This window comes from Thermobia domestica, chromosome 5 (assembly GCF_964235325.1).
Source record: "Thermobia domestica chromosome 5, izTheDome1.hap1.1, whole genome shotgun sequence".
NCBI lineage: Eukaryota > Metazoa > Arthropoda > Insecta > Zygentoma > Lepismatidae > Thermobia > Thermobia domestica.
Genome location: NC_137458.1, coordinates 278,361,628 through 278,376,358, shown reverse-complemented (window position 1 = coordinate 278,376,358; position 14,731 = coordinate 278,361,628). Strand labels below are relative to the sequence as shown.

General features: G+C 32.2%; 1 protein-coding gene across 1 annotated transcript in view; it reads right to left on the bottom strand.

Annotated features, from left to right (window-relative positions):
* Nucleotides 1–3,688: 3,688 nt before the first annotated feature.
* Nucleotides 3,689–14,731, bottom strand: part of LOC145686649 (dual specificity protein phosphatase 14-like) — a 160,870-nt gene continuing 149,827 nt past the window's right edge. Inside the window, exon 2 of the mRNA XM_081760130.1 lies at nucleotides 3,689–10,971. Coding sequence (XP_081616256.1) covers nucleotides 10,374–10,971 — 598 coding nt within the window. The 3' untranslated portion in view covers nucleotides 3,689–10,373. The remainder of the gene's footprint in view (nucleotides 10,972–14,731) is intronic.

Below are 14,731 nucleotides of genomic sequence, written 5' to 3'. Positions count from 1 at the left end.
ACAAGTGTTTCATTAATATACATTTAGAGAATACTCTTTAATCTACATTGCATAACTGTGAGACAGTTTACTCTCTCACTCTCTCCACTGCATTATCCTCTTAAAGTTAATCCTTGCCTACCATGAGAAAAACAGAAATACTTTTTCTTTCATATTTTCTGTTAAATTTCGTGGAGAAACTTACAAAATTAAGCAATAATTATGTTAATAATTTATTTCGAAATAAATCGTGTGTAATATCATAACTATGGTTCCAGAACAGTGTACTATGTGTGTTGAAATTACGAATATTGGTTAATTGGATTTGAGTTAAGAAACTTTTTCAGCAGCGAAGCCATATGAGATATGAACCTACAGCTTAACATGAGATCCGAACCACATGAGTTACCGCCCGAAATTGAACCGAGTTTGCCGCATGCTAACCATATAGCCACGAAGGAACTCTTACTAAGTAGAAAAGAGCACTTTAAACATAAGGGACCTTATGCAGAGTCGTTTTGACGTATGATTAGAGCCATACTAACGTAAGGGTTTGACTAATGCATTGTTATCAGAAGTGTATTCAGAATATCTAATAAGATTTGTAGTAGTTGACTAAGTTAATCACATGTATCTAATTTATTTAGAGCAAAGGGTGCCTGATTTAGCCACGGTTTACCCACAATAAACTTACATTATCAGAATACAAAGGCAATTAATTAGGTGTGTTTCTCTTTCTTTCTTTCCTTTCGCCTCATCGGGTGAATTAACTATGAAGCAGCTATTAAACCGAGTCATCTACAATAGCAGAACTGTTTCTTAAAGTGAACAGTGTCAGATGAGTAGAAAATTTCGTTTTCTGAGGGATACATACAACTGATCGATAAATTATCTTCCCTTATAAATACAACATAATCCTTCTATTGCCGCTAATATGAATTAACTTCTACTTATTCTCCCCGTAAATTGATAAATGAAATATAATTTGATTTCGTAACTATTTATAAGCTGTTGTTATGTCAAACCACAAAGAAACATTTCGAATTTCGTATTTCACATATTTTTATTTTTAAAGACTACACAATGCATACGTTTAGATTTCCGTAGTTTCCTCATTTATTTTTCTCACTCGAGGTATTAGGGTTATATTAGTTAATCATACCCAAATCAACTTATTGGCTGAACTCCAAGCAGACTCGAAATACTAAAAAGTACACCATCCTTAGTACAGAGCTAATACGACATTAATTAATCGTGTGACTAACGGTTGATTAACGAATTCTCTCTGAACATCACCCTAGAGGTTTTGTAAGTGTAAATAAACTACCGATTGTTACAAAGTTGTAGACAAAAACTGCAGGCCAAAGTCGTATTAGAGAAACAACCTTGAGTAATATCTAAAATATGATAGACCAAGTAATCCTCACCAAACAATTCAAAAGGAACGTGAGAGATGAAATCATCCATCATTCGTCTTGGAACATTTTGGCGCTCGTCTTAGTTTCTTTCACGCGTAGATCAACAGCGATGGACGCAGCTTGAATAAATCCATAGGTAAGAAGGGAAGTTGTATATACATCTTACCTTATAATGAGAGGTATCTTAGACGTAATAATGTTATGTAAACAGGCCAATTTAGCTCCTCCGTGGCTAAGCGGTTAGCATACGCGCCTTTGGCGTGAGAAACTCGGGTTCGATTCCCGGCGGAAGCTCATGTGTTTCGGATTCCACGTTAATCAATAGGTCCACGTCTCATATAGCCTCGTTGCTGAAAGGGACGTTAAATTCAAACCAAACAGACCAATTTTATTATTTTTTTCTGTTTTCTACAACTTTTAAACTCTTTTGCTTTTTACAACTTTCGTTTGTTTAAAAGAAATTTCTGTATGTTTATTTGTAGTTTATAAAAATAAATATTTTTTTTAGTTTGAAACTTATTGTTCTAAATTTTCGTGATGAACAAATAAAATTCAAACCAATATTGTAAATAGACATCAACAAGCGTGATTTTTCACAGTATGGACGTATCTTGAAACCAATTACAGCGATATACAAGGTATTCTTCTCTCTCTCTCTCTCTCTCTCTCTCTCTCTCTATATATATATATATATATATATATATATATATATATATATATATATATATATTTCGATCCATACATTTTAAAATTAAACCACTTCGCAACGTTAAATACCCACCAGATCTGTCTCTCCTGACAAGATTTGATACAAATGATATCCCTCTCCTCCAAAATAATAATAATAATAATAATAATAATAATTTAGAAAAATATTCCGTATAAATGATCTTTCCAGTGTTATAAAGAAGTTGGAAAAATGCAAAAACCGTGTAGAATGGATCCTAGTTTGGGTAAAATATTCGTGGTTTTTATTTATTTTTTATTGTTTTACTAAAACGTGTGACTAAGCTAATCGTAATGAAAGTTATTCATATATAAAATTAAGTCTTCATGACGTTTCGGTAAAGTAATCAGTCTTGTCATTCAGCCGGTTTTCCCGAACCCATTGTTAAAATTTCTCAGGTTCGGAGAACCGGTTAGAATTTCTTAGGTCCCCGAAATTATGGTTGTTAAAATTTTTCAGGTTACCAGAAGCGGTTGGTAAAATTTCTCCGGCTTTCAGAACAGGTTGGTAAACTTATCTCTCCACCGCTAGATTCAATGCTTGCGGGGAAAATATAATTCTGTAGTACTACTTTTGAGAATCTAGTATATATACTTTTTCCTTCCAGCATTTAAAGAGAGAATTAAGATATGCCGGTTGACATTAGATTCTTTCATTTCATTAAATGGTTTTCAAGATTTCGTAAATAATCAAGATTTTTCATAAAGCAAAAGTTCTTTGAACTATCAAAGAAGCAAGACAACAAATTGTAATGGTCGTTGCTATAAGTTCCGTAGAGACAGCGAGGGTAGTCATTTTAATGAACAATCTAGCTACAGAGAAAAGAAATTCCCTTCTCATTGAAGATATGTCTCACTTTATGACAGTAATTATAAAAAAGTCTTTTAAGTGAATGGTATTCAACGCCACTTGGGAAATCGTGGTTATGTCGAGGACATAATACAGTTGTCAATTATCAGGTTAAGAGAAAGCAACTCTCGAACATTCTAAACATCAACCAGCCATGTAGTTTATCTTGAATTCTAGGCCTGTCTAAACAGTTGATAGTTTTACCAACAAAATGGCAATATAAGCATGTTGCACTTACCTAGACATAGTCACTGTTACTAACAATATACAAATAATAATAATAATATAATCATATAATAATAATAATATTAATACTTCATCAACTTATTTTACTAATCGTAGAACCGGTTGTTAAATTACTAGGAAAACATCACTGATCATAGCAGTACCTTTCTTGGACAGTCATGAATATTGTATGTTATAGTAGAATTACAAACTAAACCAACTTCTCTTACCATCAGTACAACTATCAACAGGGTGTTAATTTTCTTCATATGGATAGTCTATAAAGGTCAATTGTTAGCACCGCTACTAAGAGTTAACCATTTGCCATTATCGCGAAAAGATACAAGAATATCCTCCTTCTCTTTCTTTAAAAACTGTCACTGGCAAATCTTGACCTTGAAGGAAAAGAATTGGTTTTGTTTGTGTTCAAACTATTTGTATAGTTTGTATATATTACAAATATCATTTATTCAGTACAGAACCTATAAATATATTATCATATAATCAAAAATACTATAAACATTAAGATCAATTTATTACTTTAAAATGGTTCTACAATAGTTAAAACTGTTATTTTGGATATATATATATATATAATATATTATAAAGAATGAGAAAGTTCAGTTCTTCTTACGTTATATACAGGCACTGGTCTCTCTTCTGGCTTTCTGGAATGAATATCTTATACACAATACTTGATTTAATCTTGAAACATACTTAAGAACAAATAATTAAGTTACCGTAAAGACTATAGCATGTATTATCAAAAAACAACTAAGAATATACAAATTAATATCTTGGAACAGGTAATTAGCTTAAGACTAGTTTTCTTGTTCTAGGTTAGTTTAGTAGAAAAAAGACGTCGTTTTTCTGTAACCGAAACCTGTAGTCAAAACAGTCCACTCGTCTCACAGTTATGGACGAAGAGAATGTTTTAAGGAAGGAATTTGGATTTGCTAGATACTGCATTGCTGACAACCTAAAATTGATTCCATTAAAAGTTTCGATGAAGTAAAAGAAATTCACTCTACACTCACCACAAAATTTGAATGTTTCACTACGTAACAAAAGCTTTAGATTATAATAATATTAACTTGACTCAAGCCATGTAAAAGTCAACGAGACATGTATGAAATATCTTGCGTCTACAAAATTACAGATAAGATACAGTAATCAAGTCACAGATTTTTATAGAGAGAAAAGAAAAGTATGTTTCACATTATTTTCAATACATATTTGTTTATAAATGATTACCATGTCACTAGGTTTAGAAAAAATGTATGCAACTGTCAATACCTATAAGAAAGTTAAAAATGTTATAACTACATTAACAAAACTTAGTGAAAATAGTATCTCTACAATTTTGTACCAATACATCGAGGTTAAAAATAATCACATCACGATTTTTAGAGTTATATCAAAACGGGAGTTGATGATAAGCTTAATTACTCGGACGGATTGTGTACGAAATCTGAATTCACTTTAATCACGTTCAATAAACATTGACAGCAAGTGAATCAGTTAGCATGGTCAACCACACGCAGTGGATTCACTCTGAATTTCTTAGTGGTAATAATAAAGATCTTAACGTAAAATCCTCCTTACATTGCAATCAGAAATGCTAAGTGACATTGCATGTTAACATGCTGACCGGATCTGGGTATAGCACTTTCTACTTTGACAATATTATTCGGCATGCTACATCGTTGACACTGTCAGATCGTGCGTACAGTGTAAAACACGTTTCCTCGAGGTTATTAGTCCATGTTTTAATGGCACGAACAGATGGCACAGGATCATTACGTGAAGTATTGAAACGCTTTCGAAACGTACACTATATGTAGCTATCATTATTTTATTATTTTTGTAATACACTTTCACAGCGAATTGTCCTGCGCACCGCCCCATGATCCCATCACAACTAACAGATACAACAGGAGCTGAAATATGAATCTGAAGAAACAACTAGATGTAGTTATATTCAGAGTCACCAATTCGCCCGATTTATTTGTGTGCCTTGTATTTTATGTAGTAATACTATGAACTAAGTTTTCAAATCTAAAGTTTTACCGTATTACACTAAATTATGAAGAACTTAAGCAAAGCAACATTAATAGATAGTGTGAGACATAAATCATTTATAGAGAAAATGAAAGAGAGAGAGAGAGAGAAATGGCGATAGACCATTTCTATCATATTGAGAAAATGAAAGAAGAAGAGAGAAAAAAGGATCGACAGATAATCGAGAGATATACTATTTCTATAGAGATAGAGATAGAGAGAAAAAGATTGACAGATAATAGAGATAAAACATTTATAGAGGAAATAAGAGGGAAAAAGATTGAGAGATAAAACGTTTATAAAGAATATTAAGGGAGGAGACAGAAAAAGGATTGATAGATAATCTGAGAGATAAACCATTTCTAGACATAGAGATAGATAAATAGATAGATGGAGAGAGAAAGGATTGACAGATAATAGAGATAAAATATTTATAGAGAAAATGAGAGAGAAAAGGGTTGAAAGACAAAACGTTTATGGAGAGAATTAAGGAAGGAGAGAGAGAGAAAAAAGTTTGACAGATAATCTGAGAAGTAAACCATTTCTAGAAGATAGAGAGAAAAAAGAATTGACAGATAATCTGAGAGGTAAACCATTTCTAGAGAGAGAGAGAGAAAAAAGAATTGACAGATAACAGAAATAAAACATTTATAGAGAAAATGAGGGAGAAAAGGATTGACAGATAATAGAGATAAAACATTTGTAGAGAAAAATGAGAGAGAGAGAGAGAGAGAAAGAAAGAAAGAAAGAAAGAAAGAGAAAAGGATTGAGAGATAATATGAGAAAGGAAACCTTTATAGAAAAAAATGACAGAAAGAGAGAAAGGAAAAGAACGACAGCTAACACATTAACTGGAGATTAAATCTAATGTAAGTTAGAAAAGTAACCGATCCATTGTAGTAAATTGTTCATACTTACATACATTTACCTTGCTTCACATACAATTTCCCTATCCAATAAACTTTGTACATTAACAAAGTACAGACGTTACTATGATACGTTAAACATTTTGTTAGTATTAAAAATTGGTAAAATATTTGTTACTAAGTAAAATATAAGAAAATTCTGATTAATAATTAAGTAACCTCCAATTCTAATTAATTTGTCAAAAGATACTACATAGAAGAACAAAAATATTATAAAATTCACTGTATTCTTGCTTTGTTTATCAGAAACGTCACGGTATTTAAAAGACAGTGTAACAGTAGATAATCTCAGAAATATTGAAGTTATAATAAAATAAACAAATTATGTTCATAAGTATGCTTCTTCAATCATTAAATAACCATACATTGTTAGCAATTATCGTAAGACTCATAAAATGGAATTTCCTAGTTTCACCTTTCAAAAAATAGTTGTAGAGAAAAGAATATTCATTTTGTGTATTTGTATACGTATTTTTTTCGGGATGGACGCTGTAGTTTGTAACGCCAGAACAGGCGAAGTGTACTTTTTTACACCACCAAAAAGTTTTATAAATAATGATTGAAGTTGGTTTTATTTGTTTCGTATACCAAAGTATTTATTTAAGTTTTGCCTTCATTGACCTTTACTTGTGATATATATATATATATATATATATATATATATATATATATATATATATATATATATATATCGTCAGTGTTATTACATCATATAAAACCAACAAAATAAAACGTTAGATAGATGGCGTAGTATAAAACATGAAAACTGGCGTAGTTTTTTTTTACACCAAGAGGAACTTTCGTACATGACAATTTTTTTTGGTACAACTGATCTAGGATACATGTCGTATATTTGTTGACATTTACATGTTTCATATACGTAACTACACTTTACATTACATTGTGTTTATGGTAACAATACTACATCGACACTTAACAAAATATTACTTGAGAATGAGTACGTTATAAAAAGTCAACACACTGCGAGAATTCTGTCACAGGATATTATGCAATTATTGAATCACAACTTAATAGTCAAGTCATACTTAATCTGCCTTATTACAGTTCACTGTTTTCTGGTATTAATTGTAACCAATGAACAAACAAGTGTGCTATTAGAGTCTGCCAGAAAACTTTCTTCTGCCATCTTTAATTTATTGCCAAAACTGCTCCGGTTTCGAATGGTTATTTTGTGGAAATATAATCGTCATTTTGATTAATCGAAATTGTTTGTTTATTTAAGTGAATGAGTGCGTCAGTTATATAACTTAATTACATAACTCAATTATTACTTAATGGAAACAGCTGTATATTTACATGTTTATATAGCGTATCTATATGGTAATAATTCCTTGAACTCTTAACTGTACTCAACTGGTATAAGAAATTGAAAATTTCGGGAGAGCATAAGTTCCTTTCACATTACGATTCTTTGCGAAATTTAGGAATAACAATTATTGTTCATGATTCCCAATACATTAGTTGCTTTTTATTTCTTGCACTGTCCTATTGAATATAGCTGCATTGATTAAAAATCCTAGGACAATCATCATTGCTGGAAGCAGTATCGTGGCGTAAGGGAGGGGCGAGCGGGGCAACGGCCTAGGATACCGAAGTAAGAGGGCGCAAAATTCGAGAGGAAAAAAGATACATAAATAGAAGGAAAAAGTAATAAAAAGTGCTCAAAATTAAGGAACAGCAGGGTTTACTTTTGAAAATTTTCTTACGTTTCACGCCAATCATGGTGGCGCTTCGCGGTTGGTCTGTCCACCTTACTCATATGTACGAGATGGGGGGGGGGGAGGAAGACGCCGTCGTATACTCTCGCCCCGGGCTCTGATTTTCCAAGCCACGGCACTGGCTGGAAGTGTTTACCATGCATAATATGATATGTAGCTTAGAACAGCGAGCTCAGTTTTAAATAACTAATACCAAACAAATTTGTTCATAATTGAAAATTTTATAAATTCATACACACATCAAGGAAAATTCCATTACTTGAGTCTTGTTATGATTTACATTACCCTACTTAACGAATAAGAACAGAACGAGGTATTATTGAATATGAAATCACAGTTCGAGTTAGAAAATTACAAAACTGAATAGTCTATACAATTCCTTCTGTTTTTCTTCCAACAATGGAATGCATAAACATTCCCTCGACACATCATTTTGCATCCTTATAAATCCTACATACAGTTCCAAATCCTTAGCCAGTATACTACACAAACTTTCTGTTGAACATCTTGAGAATAAGTCAACGTTTTCTAGTGTAGTCGTAAAATAGATAATCATTATAATAAGTGTTACTTTTAGAGATTATTTAGTGAGAATTTGTATTACTAACTACACTATAGAGTTTAAAGAATCGAATCTTTCCTGGTTAGCCAAACACTAAGATATAACCAAAGTCAAATTTTCAGTACTGAAATCAGTACAAAAAGACAATCGCAAACATCTTTCAGAATATTCATGAATTATGTTTGCTATTGTTTTCTTTAGTAAAGACATACCGGTATTCTTTTACAATGTAGTATTTTAAATATATATATACCGGGTGTATCAAAAGAACTTTACAACTTTGAAAATTTATATTGATTAATTCATTTATCTTACAGACACGGTTTAGTTTTGTAGCAAAATAGGTCAAGTTTTGACTCACGTAGTACGCTAGCTCAGAAACAAGCCACAGCAAGCGCTAGGCGGTGTTGGAGCAAAGATAGCTACCTTTACTGGTCCCGAGCGTGCTAGCTGTGTTTTTTTGGTTTGAACACACGCTCAGGTTTACCGGACCTAACAATCTTGATTTCTTCTTTTGGGGATTCATCAAGGATGCCGTATTTGTTCCACCTTTACCGACTTCTCTACCAGAATTCAGAGCTCAGATCTACCTTGGAATTGAACAAATCCCTACCTGACATGCTGCAAGTAATCGACTTCAAGTAATCAACCGCATCACTAATGGAAACCATATTGAATCTCTTTACGTATAAGGTTAAAAAAAACCTTTGATACATTTTCCTGCAAAATGGTACCAAAACCATGTCTGTAAACCTAACTAAATAAATCAATATGATTTTTCAAATTTGTAAAGTACTTTTTGGTACACCCTGTATATTAGTATCAGATTTACTCAGAACACGTTTTCAGATTCTTAAAATTACAAGTTAAATAAAATTAAATTAAAGTACACTCAAAGTAAAAACCTTATTAATTTTTGAGACACAACGATTTATGTTGATTAATTCTTTTATCGATTACTTTTATGTATGAATTATATTTTTAAAAGTGATAAATACTACTTAAATAGCAGTACAGTATTATAGAAAAAAGAAACTATTATATATATATTTATATTTTAATAAAAATATAGCACCATATTCACAAAAAATCAAGTTTGTCTTTTAATGTATTCTTTTTTTTAAAAAAAAATCACGTAACAAAAAATCGTTCTTCATTTTCAGTGTCACAGCTCAGATGAATAAAACAAGAACAGACACGATTATCCTTCATTCTCTAAGTTCATTTTCATCACTTTCTAATTTCAGTTTATTACCACCTTTTGATACTCTTGGCTCTGGAAATGTAATATTTTGAGGAACAATTCTTGGTGTTCGGGGTTCCGGCATTGGTAGTCCCTGTGATACAAAAAAAATAGGAATATAGTTGTGACAAATTCTAATTGTCTGGTGACTGATTGGTGTTTCAAAAACAGAAATATTCGTTTTCATTGGTGCACAAAATATATTTATAGTGCAACGTGTTAAGTGCTTCTTAAAAATAAAATCACAAACACGTTCTCACAAAAATGTGCCAAAACACGTGCAAAAAATGTGTCTTTCAGTATTTCATCACTCATACAACAGCGTGATGTGTTGACTTTCAGATAATATAATAAAGCATTAGAAGAAGTGCACTATATATTTTAGTAAGATAATTTCACAGTGAAATCACAGTTTGTTTTTTCTTTGCTGCTTAGAGAAGAAAATCACAAAAGCAAAGAGCCATGAGAATAAATCTTCTATCCAAAGAGCAACAATGCAATCAAAGATTTTAAAAGTAAGTGTCTTTCAGAATATATTAAGTACAATAGTTATGTATAGTAAAAGTTTTAGTATATATATTCAAAAAATTTAAATTGGTCCCTGTGCATATCTATACATATAAAAGAGAAAAACAATCAGTGTTTTAATGGCGTCCCAAATTTCGTTTGTAGTGCTGTTGAAACATTATCATATTTTTATACTCCACCTCGTAAACATCTGGTATCAACATTCCTGCTGCTGAATTATGGACCATAGACACACTTTCTTGTCCAAAAATTTTCCTCTCGTAGTCAATTAGCTGACGAAAGAATCCGTGATTCGGCCTAACAACAGCTCGTCGAGATCTTAAGTGTGTGAACGCCTTCCGAAGCGACATCTTTTCGTATTTCATAAGATAGGCTAAACACAACGACGCCGAACGACTAACGCCTGCAATGCAATGCACTAGAGTCTTTCCTCCTCGTCTTCGGATTTCGTCAATTTTATCAGCAACTGCGTCAAAGTAGCCATACAAATTTGCATACGGCGAGTCATCTACATTAATCTTCATATAGTCTATCTTCTCTAATGGCAAATTAGGTAACTCTGCCGTTGCGTTAATCACACAAGTGATTCCAAGGTCCTTTAGACGTCCTAGTTTGACTGCCCTCGCTGCGGACAAATATAACGAATCAGTGACCTGTGCTATTTGTGACATCACAGTTTCGTCTGGCTTCATGTTGGTTGTGTTGGTTACAACCCTGGAAAATAAACAAATATTAATTTTAAAATAACGAAAAAAAACTTTACTGGATTCAAATAGTCTGAAATAATGAAATATTTCTCTAATAACTATACAATAAAGAAAATGTACGTGAAAGAAAATATTACATGAACAGCTTGGTGTTATTAGTAAGTTTCCCTATTGCGAAAAAAATTATTTCTTCGTTGATTTTTAAGTAAATCTTTATTATAAGTACTCTATAGCACTTACGAAAGAGTTAATCAGTCGTTTCATCATTTAGTTCTTATGTCTCAAATGTTCGTTTAATAAAAGGTTTGTTGCATGTCTTTTGTTCTAAGTAGTAATTATTATTTACATTAAATAAATGCATTCAGAACATAAATTAGGGTTTACAAATATTAAAATAGGCTCTAAATTACTGAAGGTAAATTATATATGCGTTATATAGCTATATGTAACATGACTACTTCTACGAGACACTTCCGTACTTTGTTTATCGGATTAAGAGAAGTTTTACAATGTAGAATCAAAGAATAAGATGGTTATTTTTAGGATCGTGGACGAAAAATTTATGATACTGTAATGTTAGTACGTATAAGAGCGGCCCCAGTTTCGATTTCCGGTGGGGACACTCGGTCGAAAAAGTGTAGCACAGGGCCGGATTTAGCATTTTGGCGCCCCTAGGCCCAATATTTTTTTCCGGCCCCTAGTCTGGTTAAAGTTACTTTCCTAAACACCTTTATTAAAAAATTACAGCCAGTTCTCCCGTGTTTGAGATCAATGTTGTAACGAAGTTGATGCATAATGTTGAAAAATAGTTTAACTTTACCAACAATTATTTGTTCCAATGAACTTCAAAATCAGAATGATTTATTAGCCTGATTTTTTTAATCAGTTCAAAAAAATATGTTAAGTTATGGCTATTTATTTTTATTTCTTGATATTTTTTCTCTCGGCCGTGCGCCCCCTGGGAGCTTGCGCCCATAGGCCCGGGCCTACCAGGCCTATTGGGAAATCCGGCCCTGGTGTAGCAGCTTTTTTTAGGACAGCCATCATGAGTGAGGCTTTTGCTCATGTATACCAGGCAAATGCCAGGATGGAACCTAACATACAGGTTCCAGACCGCTTCCTCTCTTCCCTTTTCTCAGATAGTATGATCGCTGAGTCAAGTCATCCCTCATACGCGATGGACTAACATAACCATGGGTGCCGAAAGCCTAGAAATCTAATTTTCCTTATCCTAATCCTAGTTAGTACGTACGTCACGTCCATCCGTTACTCCACACGATGACCCTTTGAAGGAAAGCGAATTTTTTAATTTTGATAACCAATTATCTCGGCTGGGTTCTTTAATAGAGACAATCCGTTAGCATTTTAACGGATAACGGTAACTTAACTTGAGTACATTACTCCAAATTAGAACTGCAGAGTGAAACCGAATTTTTAAAATTATAGCTATTGCAATAGATGGCAAGAGCAATTATCGTTAACGGATTCAATTCATTAATATCTTCACTGGTGACGGAGACATCAACGGTGGCTATCCATATCCCAATTTCTACTATTGAAAAGAAGGTAGTAGAAGTTACACACCGCGCCGTTAGATGACAGCAAACATCTTTCAGCGGTTGACATCTACGGGATGAAATTTAAAACTTCTAGAAACAGGAATAAATGTAAGTTTCGTGCGCTTCTCTTTACATTTATTTTTAGCAGAGTTTATTTCTAGGATAGTTTTCAGGTTAGTTCGATATATTGACACACATACAAACGATAAATTTGTATACAATGCATCAGCACTGATTGTTTAGTTCCTAAACCAATTAGGATTTTACATTGTCCTTACACGAAACCTTCCATCAAGAATATATTATTCTTCGTACTTTTCTTGCTTAACCTCATGAACTCTCTCTCTCTCTTTTTTTTTTACATTTAGTATTAACGATGTTGAATACCTGCGCCATCTTTGTTTCTTTTTTAGTTCGTTCATTTATATCGAACTTTCGTTCGTTTCTCTTTTCCTTGAAATGAACTGAAATTCTTCTTCGAGTTTATCTAAATTTTCCTTTACCTAACGAAAATTAAATTAAGTTTAATATAATTGAAATATTCAATAATAAAATTCTATTTATTTAATATTAAATCTACATACAATGCATTGTCTTGACAAAGCAAGCGAAATTAAAGTACATTTCAAGAAAAAAAATCCGTAAAAATCACGTAATGAAAATTCCAGTTTATTTCAAAGAAAACAGACAAATTTTTCCCCACATAAATCAATGAACCTAAAATAAAGATTGCGTTGGTGTATACAATTATAATTGATAAAAATACAGGAATAATAGGCGTAGCCATAACTTTTTCATAAAATGAAATGAAACATTTCAGTTTTACGTCCTACGATTATGCCCTTTAGGCTAAGTGAGACGGATAATTAAGGCAAATGACTGATCATAGAAGAATTGGTGGAGTGAGATGGTGGGTAGAGATGCGCGCGAGACAAGTCGAGACAGGATTTTCCTGACAAAATTCGAGTCGAGACACAGCTATTCCAATAGATAAATATATATTTTTCGAGTCTAGACATCACTTTCACAGCACATTTCCGTCTCGTGCGCACCCCTAATGGTGGACGAAAATGGGAGTACCCCGGGAAAACCCACGAACACAATGTTATCTATCACGAAATTACGTACTTTGCCGGGATTAAACCAGAGAGACCCTACACACTTGAGGCAAGCGCTTTACCACTGGGCAACCATACCTCTAAAACTTTTTATATATATATATATATATATATATATATATATATATATATATATATATATATATATATATATATATATATATATATGGACGTGCACAGAGATAATTAAAGTCCACCCACCTTCTCACTATATATTTTTAGAATCCATGACAATTAAAAAAAAATACTAAACCATCTTATTACAGCACACCCTGTAGCTACGTCTGCGACATGAAGATAGACAAAATCATTTTTAAAAAAATAGGCATTTTTAACAAAACATTTAACAAAACATTTAATTAATTGTATTTTATACTTTTATAATTAAAGGAAAATTTTAACCTGAAAAAGTTACATAGTCTAGTCATATGACACATACGCCTACATTATTTTGTGCTTCTTGTTCTGGTTAATCACAAATGCGCCAGAAAGACCTTGACAAGAATGGTATAACTGCAAATTAACTGAGCAATTACGTAAGCAAGAAATAAATTAGCATGTTGTGTCAGCTAAACGAAACTCTCTCTCTCTCTCTCTCTCTCTCTCTCTCTCTCTATATATATATATATATATATATATATATATATATATATATATATATATATATATATATATATATATATATGTATGTATGTATGTATATATATAAACGATGAACTGAGAACTTTTCTCAGTTTTTTTTAAAAAACCAAACAATTGACAAGTGTTGAAGTAATTCCATTATCACAAAACAAAAGGCTAGTGAAAAATTGAGGTTTATATAAAACTGAAATCAAGATGTGTTTCGTCATTGTTCACTACATGTCTATCACGACTCTCACATTCACGGAAATATTTTTTGATATGAAAATATACGAAAATTGTTTATGGCTCTAAATCTATATTGTCCTCCATTAGTTTTAAGAAATCTTTATATAAGTACACACTGCGTTTACTGAACAGGTTTGTTCCATATAGTTTCTCAACAATCTTGTTCTACATAACAATTAGTGAGAAAATTTGGCTAATACAAAGCCCAATTTTAGTGGTA